General features: G+C 38.7%; 1 protein-coding gene across 15 annotated transcripts in view; it reads left to right on the top strand.

The window, feature by feature from the left end:
• The window catches only part of UBAP2 (ubiquitin associated protein 2), a 168,977-nt gene that overhangs the window by 25,478 nt on the left and 121,475 nt on the right, over positions 1–22,024 (top strand). For 11 of the 15 annotated variants that reach the window (XM_036898035.2, XM_036898033.2, XM_057498771.1 and 8 more), the window contains one exon: positions 19,615–19,754. The exons of 2 other annotated variants lie outside the window; for them this stretch is intronic. In XM_036898035.2, the coding sequence (XP_036753930.2) occupies positions 19,656–19,754 (99 nt within the window). In that variant the 5' untranslated portion in view covers positions 19,615–19,655. Of the gene's footprint in view, positions 1–2,726; positions 2,878–19,614; positions 19,755–22,024 lie in introns of those variants that run through there. 2 more of the 15 variants (XM_036898031.2, XM_036898041.2) reach the window with 2 other exon arrangements.

The following is a 22,024-nucleotide window of genomic DNA, read 5'->3' as shown; positions in this document are numbered from 1 at the left end:
TGCTCCCGTCTAGAACAGTCCCTCTAAAATACCCTGTAGAGGTGGTTTGTGGGAGGCAAATTCCCTCAACTTTTGCTTATCTGGGAATTGTTTAATCCCTCCTTCATATTTAAATGATAATCACGCTGGATACAGTATTCTTGGTTCAGGGCTCTTCTCTTTCATTGCATTAAATATATCATGCCATTCTCTTGTGGCCTGTAAGTTTTCTGTTGAGAAGTGTGATGATAGTCTGATGGGTTTTCCTTTGTAGGTGACCTTTTTCCTCTCTGTAGCTGCCTTTAAAACTCTGTCCTTGTCCTTGATCTTTGCCATTTTAATTATTATGTATCTTGGTGTTGTCCTCCTTGGGTCCCTTCTGTTGGGAGTTCTGTGTACTTCCGTGGTCTGATCGATTATTTCCTCCCCCAGTTTGGGGAAATTTTCAGCAATTATTTCTTCAAATACACTTTCTATCCCTTTTTCTGTCTCTTCTTCTTCTGGTACCCCTATAGTACAGTTATTGGTCCTTTTTGACTGGTCTCACTGTTCTCTTAATGTTCTTTCATTTCTGGAGATCCTTTTATCTCTCTCTGTGTCAGCTTCTCTGTGTTCCTTTTCTCTGATTTCTATTGCATTAACGGCCTCTTGCACCTCATCCAGTCTGCTCTTAAGTCCTTCCAGAAATTGTTTTATTTCTGTAGTCTGCCTCCCTAGTTAGTCTGTTAGCTCTTGCATTTTTCTCTTCAGCTCCATCAGCATGGTTCTGACCTTTATTTTGAAATCTTTTTCAGGAAGTTTGTTTAGGTCTGTCTCCCCAAGCTCCTTCTCAGGGTTTGTCCCTGTTAGTCTGGTCTGGATCAAATTCTTCGGCCTTTTTATAGTGATAAAGGTAGTTGTGGGGAGTTGGTGTGTGTTTTAGCTGGGAAAATATCCCTTCTTGCTAGTTTGTGGCATTCCTCTCCTGTGAGAAAGGTGACTGCTAGCGGCTTTTGCAGTTAGCTGCGTGGAGATGGGGCCTCTAAGTCTGACCCGGGCAGCTTAAATGGGCATGGTGGGCCTCAGGTTGCTACTCTGCTATGGCGGAGCCATGCTGTTGGGGGAACGGGTGGAAAGCTATTTATCGCCTTGAGGGGCCTCAGCACTGCGTTGCTGCCCAGGGTGTTAGGGTGCCTGGAGTTTCCCGGGATTCCCAGCTGCTAGGCTTAGTGCACAGGGACGGTTCAGTCCAGCTGTGAGGCTACTGTCCCTTTAAGACTTTCAAAGAGTGCTCGCTTTTCTTTTGTCCCAGAGGTGCCTGCTGCGTGGCCCACTCGCAGATTTTTCTGTCCCGTTTCCCTGGTATCCAGCGCACCACACCGTGTGTGTCTGCGCTCCCGGTTCAGATGGCTAAGGCTGAGCTATTTAGCAGTCCTGAGCTCACTCGCTCTCCCCGCTCCAACTCCTCTCCTCCCACTGAGGAGTTGGCGTAGGGGTGGCACTTGGGTCCCGCTGGGCCGCGGCTTGTATCTTACCCCATTTATAAGGCGCTGGGTTCTTGCATGTGTAGATGTAGCCTGGCTGTTGTCCTGTATCTTCTGGTCTCTCTTAGGAATAGTTGTATTTGTTGTATTTTGAAAATATATATGGTTTTGGGAGGAGATTTCCGCTGCTCTGCTCACGCTGCCATCTTGGCACCTCCTGTCTCCTAGCCTTTGTTTTTGTGATTAGTCTGGATGTAGAGAATAGTTGAGCAGGTGTTTATATACATACTTCTTTTCTTGAGGATAAGGAATATGTTCTCAAAAGTAGTGGTAGAAGATTTCCTTATTAAGGAATTTTGTTTTCGGTATTTGAATGAAAACTGAGCCTAGGTATAAGTGACAGGTGTGTTAATATTTAAGTGGATTGCATGACTGTTTTGATACATTCTTCAGGTAACAGATGCTTTTAAAAGTTTCTTTTGGCGTGAGTGAAACAGTAATGCCATTAAATAAAACAAATATGCTTAAATAAAAAACCTCAAGACTTTATATCCTGGATCCATGAGGAAAGTTGAGGAATGTGAACAAAAACCTGTGGGTCTGAAGTACTTAAATATATCAGTATTTATATTTTTGGCCTGTCGTAATAGCTGGAGATGATATAGCTGTCTTGGAATAGTTTAATAATGGATATACTGAGCCTTTATAAAAAGAGTTGTGAAATATTTGTGTATTTGTAACAGGTGAGTGCCAAATGTTTATGTAAATGGTTCATGCAGAGTTGTCTTTAATGAGAACTGAAGATATGTAGTTGTGTCTATTGTGAAAGTATAGTATTTAATCAATTTTAGCGGTAATTCACACTTTCTACTACATGACAGTGGTTAGCAGAGATGCCACTTTATCCAAAAACCAAAACAATAAATTAATGTGGGATAATGGGGTAAAAGTTCAACTGATTATGAGTTGAATGAGTAACATTTTGAGTGTTTATATTGAATTTTTCCTGAAGTTCTTTTCACACCTTTAAGTTTGGAGATTTTCCTGTGTTGAGTATTGTTAAGCTTTTCTGTGCTTGAAAACAAGAAGCAAGTGTTAAACATTATCTAAACTATAATATCAGTTTTGGCTTAGAGTATCAATAATGAAAGATTGTTAGTTTTTGGGACTGGTTGCAGTCAATATGACTTGACTGAAAGGAAGATTTGACTTATTGAACTTGTGTCCCCAACAATGGTGAGGTAGATTTGTCTACAGTTTGACACCTCTTCCCCTTTCTGACAGGGTCTTGGAAAGAGGGAAGCAATTAAGCCAAAGGGAGAGCAATTTAGCCAGAAGGAGGAAGCAACTTCCCTGCTTTTCCCACTTGGGACGGAGCAACTAGTGGGAAGTTAATCATGCAGAGCTGGAGAGCGAGGGAAGGATAGGAGTAAAGGTATGACACAAAAAATGATAAAAATATGTCTCCATCTTTATCACAGACTAAGATAGTCTTGACATTAAATATGTTCTAATGATTCTTAGACTTGTTTTTCCTAAGAGAGGATAGGTGGGGCTTAATACAGCTGAACATGTTGGGGAAGAGCCATGTTCAGCTAGAGCCAGGGATAGGAGAATTTGTAATGGAAACAGTCAGTTGGCAGTTTATTACCAATTTTTGTTAAAATTCAGGAAATAGTCCCTGCTTTTCTTTCTTTCCTTTTTTTTGGCACCTGATAAAATGCCATGCTAACATCAGTGGATGTTTCAGGTGGGTATGGTGGTCTCTTAATTATTCAAGCTAGCATAGAAGTCATTCTGCAACCTATTGAAAATCAAGAACGGTTTCAGGGTTTAATCTGCATAAGGCTTGGGGTTGAAAGGCCCCCCCCTAAAAAAAAAAGAGTCTGCGATTATAAGCAATGCAGATGATTTTTAAATAAATGACAATCATTTAAAAATAAATGCAAAAGATTGCATTGTCCTTGGGTTCAGAAATTATTTTAGGAACATAGCCATATCATGCTGCCTAGAAGTCATGCAGACACATATGGTCTCTTGAGAAAGAGGCCAAGTACAAGAAAGATGATAATAAGATGAATTGATTTGGGAAAGCAAGTTCCTAGGTATGTCCTGGAGTTAGAATAGATTCAAATTAATTTCCCACACCCCCCTCATGTGGCTATAATAAGTGATGTAGATTCAGAAAAGGTTAGATTTTGTTCTATTGTATTTGCCAGGGGAGAGAAGTATGTATTGCATTTTAGAAGGCATTTATATCAAAAACGATTGGAACCAAAAACATTTGGCCCCTGAAAGATTTTCTTTCATATTGCCTTAATACCTGATTTCTCAGCTGAACAGGATTATTGAGGTGCTATTATGCTATCTTACTTTATTATTATTATTTTTTTATTAAGGTATCATTGATACATACTCTTATAAAGGTTTCACAAGAAAAACAATGTGGTTACTACATTCACCCTTACTATCTAGTCCCCCCCATACCCCATTGCAGTCACTGTCCATCAGTCTAGTAAGATGCCACAGAGTCCCTACCTGTCTTCTCTGTGCTACACTGTCCTCCCGTGACCCCCACACACCATGTGCACTAATCATGATACCCCACAAATCCCCTTCTCCCTCCCCGACCCCTGCCCCCCATCCCCCTTTCCCTTTGGTAATTGCTAGTCCCTTCTTGGAGTCTGTGAGTCTGCTGTTTTGTTCCTTCAGTTTTGCTTCATTGTTATACTCCACAAATGAGGGAAATCATTTTGTCTTTGCCTGCCTTATTTCACTCAGCATAATACCCTCTAGCTCCATCCATGTTGTTGTAAATGATAGGATTTGTTTTCTTCTATGGCTGAATAGTATTCCATTGTGTATATGTACCACATCTTCTTTATCCATTCATCTACTGATGGACACTTAGATTGCTTTCATATCTTGGCTATTGTAAATAGTGCTGCAATACACATAGGGGTACGTATGTCTTTTTGAATCTAAGAACTTGTTTTCTTTGGGTAAATTCCTAGAAGTGGAGTTCCTGGGTCAAAGGGTATTTCTGTTTTAGTTTTTTGAGGAACCTCCATATTGCTTTCCACATGGTTGAAATAATTTACATTCCCACCAGCAGTGTAGGAGGGTTCCCCTTTATCCACATCCTCGCCAGCATTTGTTGTTCCTAGTATTTTCAGTGTTGGTCATCCTAACTGGTGTGAGGTGATATCTCATTGTGGTTTTAATTTGCATTTCCCTGATAATTAGCAATGTGGAGCATCTTTTCATGTGCCTGTTGGCCATCTGAATTTCTTCTTTGAAGAAGTGTCTGTTCATATCCACCACCCATTTTTTTTTTTGGGGGGCATTGAAATGGTTTGTTTTTCCCTGCCGAATCACTGCATCTCCTTCGTTCCTCTCTTTTCTTAGCCCCTACTAAAATCAAAAGTGGTAACTTCAGATTCCTTGATTTTTATAGTCTTGCTATATATGCAGAGAAACCCACAGCAGATTGGGGTGCAAAGAAAGAGCTGTTTCTCTGCCAAATAAATGGTAGGCTTAATATTGCCATATTACTATTGTTTCCTTTTAGTCTCCACTTGGTCTTTCTCATCTGGATTCGCACACTGCTCCAGTTCAGCTCTGAATCACTTTCTGCTTTAAAATGTGAGGGAAGGAGATAGCTCAGGGAATGATGGTAACTGTTACGGGGCTTATTGAAGGGTGTGTCTCTGGAGGCAGCCTTGCATTGCTAGTTTGGAGCAGTTAACCCGGAGTACCGCTGCAGACAGGTAACAGGAGTGACTCTCCTCACTCATATGCATTTTATTTGATTTAAATCAAATTTCAGAAGGCACAAAGGAAGGAGTATAGATTTGCAGTTAGCAACTACAGCTTTAACTTGACTTCCTGGCAGAGAGGTGTATTACTGTCTTTCATTCCCTAATCCCAGTAGTCATGAAAGGCTGTGTTTCCAGTAAGACCGTAATTTTAGTAATTGATTGTTTTTGTATTTTACCAATGCTTTTTCTGCATTTTCTAATTTATTTTATCAATCAGCATATGCTGTTGCCACCCATTTTTTAATGGGTTATTTGCTTTCTGGTGTTGAGGCATGTGAGCTCTATATATTTTGGATGTTAACCCCTTGTCGGATATGTCATTTACAAATATATTCTCCAATACTGTAGGATGCCTTTTTGTTTTGCTGATGGTGTCCTTTGCTGTACAGAAGCTTTTTCATTTGATGTAGTCCCATTTGTTCATTTTTGCTTTTGTTTCCCTTGCCCAAGGAGATGTGTTCAGGAAAAAGTTGCTCCTGTTTATATTCAAGAGATTTTTGCCTATGTTGTCTTAGAGTTTTATGGTTTCATGACTTACATTCAGGTCTTTGATCCATTGGAGTTTACTTTTGTGTATGGAGTTAGACAGTAATCAGTCTCATTCTCTTACATGTAGCTGTCCAGTTTTGCCAACACACGCTGTTGAATTGGCTGTCATTTCCCCACTGTTTATCTGTGGCTCCTTTATCATATTAATTGACCATATATACTTGGGTTAATATCTGGGCTGTGTAGTCTGTTCCATTGATCTATGGGTCTGTTGTTGTGCCAGTACTCAGTTGTCTTGATTACTGTGGCTTTGTAGTAGAGCTTGAAGTCAGGGAGCGTAATTCCCCCAGCTTTAGTCTTTCTCAGGATTACTTTGTCTGTTCAGGGTCTTTTGTGGTTCTATATGAATTTTAGAAGGATTTGTTTTAGTTCGTTGAAGAATGCTATTGGTATTTTGATAGGGATTGCAGTGATTCTGTAGATTGCTTTAGGCAGGATGGCCATTTTGACAATATTAATTCTTCCTATCCATGAGCATGGGATGTTTCCATTTATTGGTGTCGTCTTTAATTTCTCTCATGAGTGTCTTATAGTTTTCAGGGTATAGCTCTTTCACATCCTTGGTTTAGGTTTATTCTGAGGTGTTTTATTCTTTTTGATGAAATTGTGAATGTAAGTGTTTTCTTGATTTCTCTTTCTGCTAGTTCATCATTAGTATATAGGAATGCAACAGATTTCTGTGTATTAATTTTTTATCCTGCAACTTTGGCGAATTCAGTTATTCTAGTAGTTTTGGGGCAGATTCTTTAGGGTCTTTTATGTACAATATCATGTCATCTGCAAACAGTGACAGTTTAACAACTTCTTACCAATCTGGATGGATGCCTTTTATTTCTCTGTGTTGTCTGATTGTTGTGGCTAGGACCTCCAGAACTACGTTGAATAAAAGTGAGGAGAGTGGGGGCATCCTTGTCTTGTTCCTGATCTGAAAGGAAATCCTTTGAGAACTTTTAAAAGGAATATTGATGTTTGGGTCCTAGTCTGAGCAGCACTGATTTTACTAGGACCTGGTTTCGTTTCTTAGAAGTTGCCCAAGTGATTGTGCTGTGCAACCAGGGATGGTAGTGAATAGGGATCTGCTATTCCAGAGTCTTAAACTTTGATACTGATACTTTATTTGTAGAGATATTCATGATGTTTATGGAAATATCACTGTTAACACTTGGACATGGATGGAATGGCACATTTGGCTAAAGAGTATGCTTGCAAACCTGGGTTGAGACTTTCTAATACTTTGTGGAGTAGCTGCTTTTCTGAGTTCTTCTGTGTTTTACCATTCTGTTGGCTCTTCAGGCCCGCTGTGCAACCACAGGATCAGAACATGGTAGGAGATAATAGCATAATTATCCAGTAATTCCTTGTTGCCAGATTGTGTGAAGAACTTGGAGTGGAGACTGAAAGCAGAAAGCTTCCTGTAAGTGTACTATTGTATATATGGATGGGTACAAATTCTAGGGACAAGACCAGAGAAAAATACATAAGGTGGACAGAATCTAAGTGGAGCAAGAAAAAAAGAGTATGTGTCTGTCTGTGTTTACCAAGAATTATCAGTGGATTATGAGAAAGCCATTAATACATTCCAGTAAGTGGATGACTTATGAAATTCTATTTTCATCTGATTACAGTCTTAAGTTTTTTTTTTTTGTCTCATTACTCTACAATTACATGAGGAACATTATGTTTACTAGACTCCCCCCATTACCAAGTTCCCCCGACATTCCCCATTGCAATCATTGTCCATCAGCGTAGTAAGATATTGTAGAATCACTACTTGTCTTCTCTGTGTTGCACAGCCCTCCCCATGCCCCCACACATTATACATGCTAATCATAATGCCCCCTTTCTCCCCCACCCTCCTTATCCTTCCCTTCCCACCCATCCACCCCAGTCCTTTTCCCTTTGGTAACTGTTAGTCCATCCTTGGGTTCTGTGAGTCTGCTGCTGTTTTGCTCCTTCAGTTTCTTCTTTGTTCTTATACTCCACAGATGAGTGAAATCATTTGATAGTTGTCTTTCTCCGCCTGGCTTATTTCACTGAGCATAATACCCTCTAGCTCCATCCATGTTGTTGCAAATGGTAGGATTTGTTTTCTTATGGCTGAATAATATTCCATTGTACTACATCTTCCTTATCCATTCATCTACTGATGGGCACTTAGTTTGCGTCCATTTCTTGGCTATTGTGAATAGTGCTGCGATAAACATAGGGGTGCATCTGTCTTTTTCAAAGTGGGCTGCTGCATTCTTAGGGTAAATTCCTAGAAGTGGAATTTCTGGGTCGAATGATATTTCTATTTTTAGTTTTCCACAATGGTTGAACTAGTTTACATTCCCACCAGCAGTGTAGTAGGGTTCCCCTTTCTTAAGTTTTTTTAATTAAAAAAAATAGATCCTTTACTAGTTTTTGTGGAGTAGTGACACTCTAATGTTGGTGTCATCTTGTATTATTTGGTGGTGCTTGTTTGAATGTATTTAGAAGTACAGTATTCATATAACTTGATAGAGCTTGTTAAATGCTATATAAATATATCTATTTTAGAGATAGGGCTGTTAGAAGAAGGGCTTCAGTTGGATCATGAATAATGAGGGATTTTTCAAGGGATAGCAGGGCAAACAATCAGAAAATAGCTGTTGAGCTAGGGTCTTGGGTAAAAGAGAGTGTTTAGAGCCAAGAAATTAGCAGCGTAGGAGTGGGACAGGTATATTAAAGCAGCCATAGATAATTAAATAACCTTTTCTTCCCTGACCTTAGGTAACCTGAAGAAAAATGACTATTATCAAATAATTTTTGATGTTCTGTACTATTAATGGGCAGATTATATGCACAGAATAGCAGATAACACTGTGGCCTGAATGTAGGGGAGTTAACTTTGTTCACCAGCTGCTTGAGGCCTGACTCTACTTTTAGCAGCTGTAGAGAATAAAAGGATCAGCCTTGGTCCTCAACTGGCATGCACAGCACAGGCAGTTTAGCTGCATGGAATTGGGTCTCATGCTAAAGTCCTTTGGCACCATAGCTGCTTTAGTTTCTACTAGGTTGACAGTTAGACCTTTTGCTGGCTGGTTGCTCTGGACCTCCCAATCAGCTGAGGTTCCAGTCCTGTTTGTGCAGGAGTGAATGAATGAATTTCTTCTGCAGAAGAAGGTTGAGAATAGTGGGTATTTTCTTAATAGAAAAAGCAAGAACACAGATTGGAAGTCAAGTAAAAATAACATAACAGAACTGGTAACAAACACGTAACATCAGAGCCAAGGGAGCCATATGTATTCCCATTCCCTGTCAGTATAAAGGCTGGGAATATAGGTGAGATTCTGACACAGAACCAGACATTTTTGCATCAGGTATGAGCTGTGCAGGTCATGCCAACAGTACAGATGCTCTTGTAAAGAAGATGAAGCGGAGTTGGACACTTAGCCTTGCAGCATAGCATACTGGTTAAGAGCACAGACTTTCAAGCCAGATGGCCTGTGTTTGAATCTTAATTTTACCACTTACTAGCTGTGAATCTCTGTAGGTCTTTGTTTCCTGTCTGTAAAATGGGAGTAATATTAGTACGTACCTCAGAGTGTTGTTGGGAAACTTAACACTGTGCATATAAAGCACTTTAATAATGTCTGGCACATTTGTTAAAAACAATGTTTGCTGCTATTACTACTTACTGGTTTTAGGCTTTTGGGAATGAGTGAGTGAGTTCTTCCTATAGATTAAGGACCCCTTATTCCTCCTCTCCAGTCCAAGAAAGTCCTGGCACCATTCATTATCCTCAGGACTGAGTAAACAGCATCTCTGAGCATTCTTATTGAAGGCTTGCTTTTAAGTAGTTGGGCCCTTAGCTGATTAACTAATTCTTGTTGCTTGGGTTAATTGCATTCTGTTTGAGAAAAAGGCATTTATATTGCTTTTTCTGGAATGAAAACCTTTTTGGTACAGTAGATGAGGTACTCTGCACCACTGTGTTCATGAACCTCCTGGTTTTAGAGGTATTTCCAATGCTGACATGTTGTGATATTATCTTAAAGCCCAGTTGGTGCTTTCATCAAAACCTGTTATCAAAAAGTGTTCTGTAACTCTTCAGAATGATCAAATGTGACCTTGTTTTTCTTTTAGGGTTTTATGATGTTAGGGTTTTTAGTTAATGTTTTACCGAACAATGCTTTTTATGCTTTAAAATAGGGCTCTCTTTTGATGAACTTGTGGTATTTGCTTATATAAGCTTTAATAGAGCTGCAGGTGGCTTTTAACCATTTTCAGTTCATTCCAAACTCTGGAATCACGTGAAAATGCAGCTGTTTCACTGAGGTATCTTATCTCCAAAATTCCTTGGAAAAGCATAGCAGTTAATGAAACATTTTCTAAAAATGTCATTTCTACAGAGAAAGTCTTTGTAGTTTAATCAAGTTGATTTATTCTCCTGGTTTACTTTCATTATATTGCTATTTAGATCATTCTTGCATTTTAGATAATCTAGGAACCTTTATATGGAATTTTGTTGATGACTTTTTAAAAAGAGGCTAAAAATGTAGTAGGAATTCTTACCTGTGTTAAAGCTATCACATTTTAAATTTACTTTGAGATAAAGTAAATACGGGTTTTTAAATTTGGTTGGATAGATTGAAATAAGTTGGTGCTTCCAGCAGCTCAAGAACCTGATATATGTATGGTTTGAGTTTACTGGATTATTTTTAGAATCTCTTGATCTTGTCTGTTTCTATTCTAAGAATTCTTTTGGAACCTGTTACAGGGTAGTAGTTCTTGTGGGTGGAGAGTGATGGAGGGGATGGAACACAAGTGTAAACTGAATTCCTTGGCTCTGGCTATTGGGTGCTTACTGCAGAAGTATTCCTGTATGCTACACCTAGCTCTGTTTCCGGAAAAGAGAATGTAGAATTTCCCTGTATGCAAGTGTGTTAGTTAAAGGTGTTCATTTTATAGTCTTATTTTCCATGCCTTATTTCATAGTTCATTGGTGGTAGCGGTTTTTAAGGGTGTTGATACTTAACTTTGACAACTTACACTTTTACCTTGATTTATGAATTCACTGTCCCCAGAAATTTTACATAAAATTAATATAAGAAAAGTTACCTGTTAATTATCCTGTTAAATTTATATATTTTCTGAGCTGTTTTTTCCAGAGGATTCTAGTAACACTTCTTTCCCACTTTGCTTGCTCTGTAAACTCCCAGTTTTATCTCTGGAAATTTTTGCTGTGTGCCTTAAGACTTTTTTTTTCGTGAACAGGAATCCAAGCTGTTGTGACATTTCAGTATTAGTGTGGAGGGCCATACTGGCAGAAATTAAGCTGGTCCAAGATTGTTTAAAGCAAGCATGTGCTAGGGCCATCATTTTGTATTGGTTTGTTTTGTTTTGCAAGGATTCTATTTGCAACATTTATGCCAAAGGCCTCTTTATGAATATATAACCCAGAGCAGTAAACCTTAATTAAAAGAGAAAAATGCTTAGTTCCTAACAGTAGTAAGTAAACATAAAGAAAGCAATGTACTTTTCATGTGTCACAAAGCTGTATAATTCTGGTTTAGCCATGGAACTGGGGCCATTATTTATAGTCTAATCACCTATTCATTATGAATGTGGATTAAAGTTCAATGATTAGAATGCAGATAAGTCTTAATGCTTATACTGAGGCAAAGAATTAGCAAAATTTTTAATTTTTTTATTTGGGTATCATTAATATACAATTACATGAGCAACATTGTGGTTACTAGATTCCCCCCATTATCAAGTCCCCACCACATACCCCTTTACAATCACTGTCCATCAGTGTAGTAAGATGCTGTAGAATCACTACTTGTCTTCTCTGTGTTGTACAACTCTCCCCGTGCCCCCCCCAACCACTACATTATGTGTGCTAATCATAATGCCTCATTTTCCCCCTTATCCCTCCCTTCCTACCGATCCTCCCCAGTCTCTTTCCCTTTGGTAACTGTTAGTACATTAGGTTCTGTGAGTTTGCTGCTGTTTTGTTCCTTCAGTTTTTGCTTTGTTCTTATACTCCATAGATGAGTGAAATCATTTGATACTTGTCTTTCTCTGCCTGGCTTATTTCACTGAGCACAATACCCTCTAGCTCCATTATTGTTGTTGCAAATAGTAGGATTTGTTTTCTTATGGCTGAATAATATTCCATTGTATTTATGTACCAAATCTTCTTTTTTTAAAATTTATTTTATTTTTTTATTTTGGTATCAATCTACAATTACATGAGCAACATTATGTTTACTAGACTCCCCCCATTGTCAGGTCCCCCACATACCCCATTACAGTCACTGTCCATCAGCGTAGTAAGATGCTATAGAATCACTACTCCCTGTGCCCCCCCTACATTATGTCTGCTAATAGTAATGCCCCTTTTTTTACCCTTATCCCTCCCTACCTACCCATCCTCCCCAGTTCCTTTCCTTTTGATAACTGTTAGTCCATTCTTGGTTTCTATGAGTATGGTGCTGTTTTGTTCCTTCAGTTTTGCTTTGTTCTTATACTCCACATATGAGTGAAATCATTTGATACTTGTCTTTCTCCACCTGGCTTATTTCACTGAGCATAATACCCTCTAGCTTCATCTGTGTTCTTGCAAATGGTAGGATGTGTTTTCTTCTTATGGCTGAATTATATTCCATTGTGTTTATGTACCACATCTTCTTTATCCATTCATCTACTGATGGACACTTAGTTGCTTCCATTTTCTTGGGTATTGTAAATAGTGCTGCGATAAACATAGGGGTGCATCTGTCTTTTTCAAACTGGAGTGCTGCATATTTAGGGCAGATTCCCAGAACTGGAATTCCTGGGTCAAATGGTATTTCTATTTTGAGCATTCTGAGGAACCTCCATACTGCTTTCCACAATGGTTGAACTAATTTACATTCCCACCAACAGTGTAGGAGGGTTCCCCTTTCTGCACAACCTCACCAACATTTGTTGTTGTTTGTCTTTTCATTGATGGCGATCCTTACTGGTGTGAGGTGATATCTCATTGTAGTTTTAATTTGCATTTCTCTGATGATTAGCAATGTGGAGCATCTTTTCATGTGCCTGTTGGCCATCTGGATTTCTTCTTTAGAGAACTGTCTATTCAGCTCCTCTGCCCATATTTTAATTGGATTATTTGCTTTTTGTTTGTTGAGGCATGTGAGCTCTTTATGTATTTTGGCTGTAAATCCTTTATTGGATCTGTCATTTATGAATATGTTCTTCCATACTGTAGGATACCTTTTTGTTCTATTGATGGTGTCCTTTGCTGTACAAAAGCTTTTTAGCGTGATATAGTCCCACTTGTTCATTTTTGCCTTTGTTTCCCTTGCCCGGGGAGATATGTTCATGAAGAAGTCACTCATGTTTATGTCCATGAGATTTTTGCCTATGTTTTTTTCTAAGAGTTTTATGGTTTCATGACTTACATTCAGGTCTTTGATCCATTTGGAGTTTACTTTTGTGTATGGGGTTAGACAGTGATCCAGTTTCATTCTCTTACATGTAGCTGTCCAGTTTTGCCAGCACCATCTGTTGAAGAGACTGTCATTTCCCCGTTGTATGTCCATGGCTCCTTTATCATATATTAATTGGCCATATATGTTTGGGTTAATGTTTGGAAGTCTCTATTCTGTTCCCCTGGTCTGTGGGTCTGTTCTTGTGCCAGTACCAAACTGTCTTGATTACTGTGGCTTTGTAGTAGAACTTGAAGTTGGGGGGCGAGATCCCTCCCACTTTATTCTTCCTTCTCAGCATTGCTTTGGCTATTCGGGGTCTTTGACGGTTCCATATGAATTTCTGAACTATTTATTCCAGTTCTTTGAAGAATGCTGTTGGTAATTTGATAGGGATTGCTTCAAATCTGTATATTGCTTTGGGCAGGATGGCCATTTTGACGATATTAATTCTTCCTAGCCAGGAGCATGGGATGAGTTTCCATTTGTTAGTGACCGCTTTAATTTCTTTTAAGAGTGTCTTCTAGTTTTCAGGGTATAGGTCTTTCACTTCCTTGGTTAGGTTTATTCCTAGGTATTTTATTCTTTTTGATGCTATTGTAAATGGAATTGTTTTCCTGATTTCTCTATTAGTTCATTGTTAGTGTATAGGAAAGCCACAGATTTCTGTATATTAATTTTGTATCCTGCAACTTTGCTGAGTTCCGATATTAGTTCTAGTAGTTTTGGAGTGGAGTCTTTAGGGTTTTTTATGTACAATATCATGTCATGTGCAAATAGTGACAGTTTAACTTCTTCTTTACCAATCTGGATTCCTTGTATTTCTTTGTGTTGTCTGATTGCCGTGGCTAGGACCTCCAGTATTACGTTGAATAACAGTGGGGAGAGTGGGTATCCCTGTCTTGTTCCCTATCTCAGAGGAAAAGCTTTCAGCCTCTCGCTGTTCAGTATGATGTTAGCTGTGGGTTTATCATATATGGCCTTTATTATGTTGAGGTACTTGCCCTCTGTGCCCATTTTGTTGAGAGTTTTTATCATGAATGGATGTTGAATTTTGTCGAATGCTTTTTCAGCATCTACGGAGATGATCATGTGGTTTTTGTCCTTCTTTTTGTTGATGTGGTGGATGATGTTGATGAATTTTCAAATGTTGTACCATCCTTGCATCCCTGGGATGAATCCCACTTGGTCATGGTGTATGATCCTTTTGATGTAATTTTGAATTTGGTTTGCTGATATTTTGTTGAGTGTTTTTGCATCTATGTTCGTCAGGGATATTGGTCTGTAATTTTCTTTTTTGGCAGCATCTTTGCCTGGTTTTAGTGTTAGGATGATGTTGGCTTTGTAGAATGAGTTTGGAGTATTCCCTCCTCTTCTCTTTTTTGGAAAACTTTAAGGAGAATGGGTATTATGTCTTCTCTGTATGTCTGATAAAATTCTGAGGTAAATCCTTCTGGCCCAGGGGTTTTGCTCTTCTGTAGTTTTTTGATTACCACTTCAATTTCATTGCTTGTAATTGGTCTGTTTAGATTTTCTGCTTCTTCCTTGGTCAGTCTTGGAATGGATTTTTCCAGAAAGTTGCCATTTCTTCGACATTATCCATTTTGTTAGCAACAATTTTTCATAGTATTCTCTAATAATTAATTCTTTGTATTTTGGTGGTGTCCATAGTGATTTTTCTGCTCTCATTTCTGATTCTGTTTGTGTACGTAGAATTTCTTTTTTGGTAAGTCTGGCTAGTGAGTCTGTCTATTTTGTTTATTTTCTTGAAGGAGCCACTTCTGCTTTCATTGATTCTACTGTTTTTTTCTTCCTTATTTTATTTATTTCGGCTGTGATCTTTATTATGTCCTTCCTTCTACTGACATTGGGCCTCATTTCTTCTTTTTCTAGTTTCATTAATTCTGTGTTTAGACTGTTCATATAGGATTGTTCTTCTTTTCTGAGGTAGGCCTGTATTGCCGTGAACTTCCCTCTTAGCACTGCCTTCACTGCATCCCGCAGATTTTTTGCAGTGTTGAATTATTTTTGTCATTTCTCTCCATATATTGCTTGATCTCTGTTTTTATTTGGTCATCTGTACATTGACTATTTAGGAGCATGTTGTTAAGCCTCCATGTGTTTGTGGGCTTTTTTGTTTCCTTTGCGAAATTTATTTCTAATTGCACGCGTTTGTGGTTTCAAAAGCTGATTGGTGCAATTTCAGTGTTTTTGAATTTACTGAGGCTTTTTTTGTGGCCTCGTATGTTGTCTGTTCTGGACTATGTCCCATGTGCAGTTGAGAAGAATTTGTATCCTGCTGCTTTTTGTTGGAGCGTTCTGTAGATATCTGTTAGTTCCACCTTTTCTAATGTGTTGTTCAGTGCCTCTGTCTCCTTACTTATTTTCTGTCTGGATGATCTGTTATTTGGAGTGATTGGTGTGTTGAAGTCTCCTAAAATGAATGTATTGCATTCTGTTTCCCCCTTTAATTCTGTTGGTATTTGTTTCACATATGTAGGTACTCCTTTGTTGAGTGCATAGATTTTTTAAATTAAGGTATTATTGATAAACACTTAATGAAGGTTTCACATGGAAAACAATGTGGTTACTACATTTACCCATATTGTCAAGTCCCCACCCATACCGCAATGCAGTCACTGTCCATTAGTCTAGTAAGATGCCACAGATTCACTATTGCTTTCTCTGTGCTGCACTGTTTTGCCCATGATCCCCCACACACCATGTGTACCAATCATAATACCACTCAATCCCCTTCTCCCTCCCTCCCCACCTGCCTTCCCACATCCCTCCCCTTTGGTAACCACTAGTTCCTTCTTGGAGTCTGAGTCTGCTGCTGTTTTGTTCCTTCCATTTTCCTTCGTTGTTATACTCGACAAATGAGGGAAATCATTTGGCACTTGTCTGTCTCCACCTGGCTTATTTCAGTGAGAATAGTGTCCTCCAGCTCCATCCATGTTGTTGCAAATGGTAGGATTTCTTTCTTTCTTATGGCTGAATAGTATTCCATTGTGTATATGTACCACATCTTCTTTATCCATTCATCTACTGATGGACACTTAGGTTGCTTCCATATCTTGGCTGTTGTAAAAAGTGCTGTGATAAACATAGGGGTGCATATTCTTTTTGAAACTGGGCTGCTGTATTCTTAGGGTAAATTCCTAGGAGTGGAATTCCCGGGTCAAATGGTATTTCTGTTTTTAGTTTTTTGAGGAACCTCCATACACTGCTTTCCACAATGGTTGAACTAGCCTACATTCCCACCAGCAGTGTAGGAGGATTCCCCTTTCTCCACATCCTTGCCAGCATTTATTGTTCTTCGTCTTTTCTATGTTGGCCATCTTAACTGGTGTGAGGTGATATCTCAGTGTGGTTTTAATTTACATTTCTTTGATAATTAGCGGTGTGGAGCATCTTTTCATATCCCTGTTGGCCATCTGAATTTCTTCTTTCTAGAAGTATCTCTTCAGATCCTCTGCCCATTTTTTAATCTTGTTTTTTGATTTTTGGGTGTTGAGGTATGTGAGCTCTTTATATATTTTGGGTATTAACCCCTTATTAGATATTTCATTCACAAATATATTCTCCCATACTGTAGAATGCTTTTTTGTTTTGCTGATGTTGTCTTTTGCTGTACAAAAGTTTTTTAGCATGATGTACTCCCATTTGTTTATTTTTTATTTTGTTTCCGTTGCCCGAGGAGATGCTATCAGGAAAAAGTTGCTCCTGTTTATATTCAAGAGATTTTTGCTGTGTTTTCTTTTAACAATTTTGTGGTTTTATGACTTACTTTTAGATCTTTGATCCATTTTGAGTTTACTTTAGTGTATGGGGTTAGACATTAATGCAGTTTCATTCTCTTGCATGTAGCTGTCCAGTTTTACCAACACCAGTTGTTGAAGAGGCTGTCATTTCCCCATTGTATATCCATTGTCCTTTATCATATATTAATTGACCATATATGCTTGGGTTTATTTCAGGGCTCTCTAGTCTGTTCCATTGGTCTATGGGTCTGCTTGTCCTAGTACCAAATTGTCTTGATTTCTGTGGCTTTGTAGTAGAGCTTGATGTTGGGGAGTGTAATCCCCCTGCTTTATTCTTCCTTGTCAGGATTGCTTTGAGTATTCAGGGTCTGTTGTGGTTCCACGTGAATTTTAGAATGATTTGCTATAGTTCATTGAAGAATGCTCTTGGTATTTTGATAGGGACTGCATTGAATCTGTAGATTGTTTTAGACAGGATCTCCATTTTGACAATAATAATTCTTCCTATCCACGAGCATGGGATGTGTTTCCATTTATTGGTATCCTCTTCAATTTATCTCATGGGTGTTTTGTAGTTTTCAGTGTATAGGTCTTTCACTTCCTTGTTTTTGTTTACTCCTAGGTATTTTATGGTTTCACTTGTGAATGGAATTTTTTTCCCATATTCTGCTTTTAAATCACTCCATTGTGTGTTCTTTTCAGATACTGTATTCTTCAGTGTCTGTATCTCATTCCTGAATTCCTCCCTGAGTTCTTGAATATTTTTCTTTACTTCCAGGAGCATGTTTATGATTTTTATTTTGTAATCTCTTTCAGGAAGATTGATGAGTTTAGTTTCATTTGTCCATCTTTCTGGTCTTTGTGGAATTTTGGTTTGAACCAATTCCTTTGATATTTCATATTTGTAGGTGGTGCCCTCTAGTGCCCAGAAGCTCTACTCTCTGGAGTTTCTCAGTCCCTGAAGCGATGGTGGGGTTTGCAGGCGAGTGGCACTGGTGCCTGTTGGGAAGAAAGAGTGGTTCCCTGCTTGCCGGCTGCAGTGCCTGTCTCCATTGTCAGGACCAGTGGGCCAAGTGTGCAGGGAGAAGCCTCTATGTTTTGTACTTGTAGCTGCTGTAGGCAGGGCCACCCTCCTGCTGGCCTGGTGAAGTGGTGGAGGAAGATGGTTTGCCAGCAGGTTCCTGTCAGGTAGAAGGAGCAGCAGGCTGTGTATTGCCGTGAGGGGCCTCATAGCTGTGTAGCCGGCCAGGGGAATAGAGTGCCTGAAGCTCCTGAAAGCTCCCAACCTGCTGGGCAGGCGTGCGCCTGGACAGTTTTGTCCATCTGTCCTTTCTCCTGAGCATCAAGCTCTGTGCAATTTTTGACGCTTTAGCAGCCCTCTTACCTCTTGTTATGAAGTTTCTCAGACTGCCTGCTTTTCTTTTGTCCCAGAGTGGCGGTTGTGGATAAATGTTTTCCAGAAGCAGCTGGGGAATCTCAGTCTCTCCAAGTATTCCACCTGTTTTAGCTTTCCAACCCCACTGGTCTTCAGAGCACCATGTTGGTTTGTGCTCTCACAGCACATCTCCAGGGCTGGGTGTTCAGGAGTCATAGGCCTCCTCCGCCCCTCCATGCTGTGTTTCTCTTACTCCCTCTGGTGAGCTGGAGTTCGGGAAGAGCTTGGGTCCCTCTGGATTACGGCTTTGGAACTTTACCCTTTTCCTTGACGTCTGCTGTTTTACCCAGGCTTAGGCAGTCTTCTACAGCCTTCTTTCCTGTTGCTCTTTCAGGATTAGAATGTATTTGCTATATTTCCGTATTATATGTGATTTTTGGAGGAGCTTTCTGTTTCACCTCATGCTGCCATCTTTAATCCCTGGTAATTCTATTTTCGATATTTTTGTTCTTTTAAGAATTGCCATCCTTTTTTCCATAGCAGCTGCACTATTTTACATTTCCACCAACAGTATACAAGGGTTTCAGCATCCTCAATTTCTACTTAAAGTTTTTTGGTATGATAGCCATCGTAATGGATGTAGAGTGGTATTTCATTGTGATAAACATGGTTTCATGACATATTTAGTTGTATGCTTGGCCCATAGTAGCTATTCAGTAAAAAATAATTGTCAAATAAATGAAAGGTATATTCACAGTTGCTTTTTTCTCCTTGGAAGATTTATTCCTTATAAGTGGTTTTTGCCTTTAGGTATAGTTTTCTCCTGGACAGCACATTTTAATTTGGCTTATTGCCAGGTAAAATTTTGGTTTGGCAGAATGTTGTCTTTGGGCTCAAATACCAACTGCAAATGAAAAGAGGCAAGTAAAGCTACATGTATTGGTAGTAGTAATTACATACTGTGGTGAAATAATTGCTGGTTAAAATTGGTGGTATTTGAGATTTTGAGAATTGCTGTAATCATAAACCATAGACTTTTCATTAGTAAAATTGGCTTAATTACTCCCAGGAAAATTTAAAATCCTAATGGACTGTTCTTTGAGAATTTGTGTTTTAGAGAACCTTCATGTTTTAAACTCATGTTTCCTCCTTTCTCTGAATTTTATCCTTGCCTCTTACTGTAATTTGGGAGTTTTGCTGACCATGCCTGCTTTCTTGCAGATTTTCTATTTTGTACATACATTACTTTGTATATACTGTATATGATGACTTCGGTGAGCAGTGAACGTTCCCGAGGTGCTCGGGAGAAAACACAGGTTTCGGCCATACAGGCAGCACAACTACAGAAACAAGTAGTGCAGGTAAGTGTTTGTGGACCTCGTTTGCCTTGTTTAGAATTACAGAAAGTAAGGGAGCACGTACGTTTTAAGGTTCTCCTTTGCAGGAAACATCAGGATTTTGAACCTTGTTTTTAAAAAGTAGGTAGTGAGTGTGTAATAGAAAAGAGGAAATGTCATTGATTTAGGTATAGTTGAATGTTCTTTCTTAAGTATTAATCCTGAACTTTTTTCTGCTCCTGTCAGCATCTAGGCCGTGTATTTTTCTTTATTATTGATCTAATCATGTCCCTGGAACATAATACAAAAATCTAAAATATATGGAGAAGTAGTATTTTGAAGTACAGAAGTACCTGAATTACAGGAGAGTACAAAAAGCTGCCTTTTCTTTCAATTGTTGTTACCTGGAAAGAGTGCTTTAATCTTAGAATTAGAATGGCTTTAAATTAATAAGATGCATTTGTATAAAATACTTAACATGCAATAGTCCCTTTCTCAATTTATTTGTATTATTTAAATGATACAATCCAAGTAAAAAGCTTTACATAATCCTTGGTGCAAAATTGAGCTTTCTGTACACGTTACTGACTAGATTAGCTAACTTTTTTTCAGAGGCAGTATTGGAAGTAAATAAACCTTATGCAGTCATCATATTTTCAGATTGATGATTGGAGTATAATAGCCAATTTCAGGTACTTTTAAAAAAAATTTAAGGTACTTCTTTATAATCATTCACATCTGAGTGCTCTGTTGATGTTAAGGGACATGGTGTGGACTCTACTTAATTGTTGCATTATATTATTCAATATAGGGTTAGTCTTGTACTTTGCTGCTATCAAGAGACATCTCTGCCATTCAGTGCTTGTTCCTAAATACATTTACCCTGATAGTATTTACAAAAGATCAAGAAAGACTTTATTATTCAAAAATTCAGACTTTCTGGACTAGGCCTTCCCTTTATAGGGAAAGAAAATGTTTCATGCATAGGTTTTTATTAAAGAAGTAGTACAAGGTTTGAGTCATAGGTGCAGCCCTGCAAATAATCGAAGAAATACTTGATCTTTCTGTTTATTAAATTAGTAAAGATGAAAAGTGTGATCTTTTGAAGGGGGTCCTATCTCCATCTTCCACCCAGGTAAAGTCTTTGGGCTGATTTCCAGAGAATTAAAGTCTCCAGACTGGAGAAATAGTTTTCCCATGGGTCGTTTGGGGATGTTCCTTTAATCTAATTAGAAGAAAACACTGCCTACTGAGCTCTGGGAAGGATTCCCAAACCTTTAGATTCTTTATTTTCTTTCTTATTCTTTTTTTATGATTAAGGGTCTCATTGATACACAATCTTATGAAGGTTTCACATGAACACCATTGTGGCTATTACATTCACTCATATTATCAAGGCCCCCTACAGACACCACATTGCAGTCATTGTCCATTAGCATAGTAAGATATTTTAGAGTCACTACTTGTCTTCTCCATGCTATATACTGCCTTCCTGGTGACCCCCCTACATTATGTGTGCTAATCATAATGCCCCTTAATCCCCTTCTGTCTCCCTCCCAACCCCCTCCCCTTTGGTAACCACTGGTCTCTTGGAGTCTGTGAGTCTCCTGCTGTTTTGTTCTGTCAGTTGAGCTTTGTTATACCCCACAAATGAGTGAAATCATTTGGTACTTGTCTTTCTCCATGTGGCTTCTTTCACTGAGTATAAAACCCTCTAGCTACATTCATGTTGTTGCAAATGATAGGATTTGTTTTATTCTTATGGCTGAATGGTACTCCACTGTGTATATGTACCACATCTTCTTTATGCATTCATCTACTGATGGACACTTATGTTGCTTCCATATCTTGGCTGTTGTAAATAGTGCTGCGATAAACAGGGGTGTATATGTCTTTTTGAATCTGAGATCTTGTTTTCTTTGGGTAAATTCCTAGGAGTGGAATTCCCGGGTCAAATGGTATTTCTATTTTAGTGTTTTGGGGAACCTCCATATTGTTTTCCACAATGGTTGAACTAATTTACATTCCCACCAACAGTGTAGGATGATTCCCCTTTCTCCTCATCCTTGCCAGCATTTGTTGTTCCTTGTCTTTTGGATGTTGGCCATCCTTCCTAACTGGTGTGAGGTGATACTTAATTGTGGTTTTAATTTGCATTTCTTTGATAATTAGTAATGTGGAGCATCTTTTCATGTGCTTTGTTGGCCATCTGAATTTCTTCTTTGGAGAAGTGTCTGTTCAGATCCTCTGCCCATTTTTTAATGGGGTTTTTAGCTTTTTTGCTGTTGAGGTAT

This window comes from Manis pentadactyla, chromosome 3 (assembly GCF_030020395.1).
Source record: "Manis pentadactyla isolate mManPen7 chromosome 3, mManPen7.hap1, whole genome shotgun sequence".
NCBI classification, from domain to species: Eukaryota; Metazoa; Chordata; class Mammalia; order Pholidota; family Manidae; genus Manis; species Manis pentadactyla.
The sequence above is the reverse complement of the archived record's forward strand: the minus strand, read 5'-3'. Positions and strand labels throughout refer to the sequence as shown.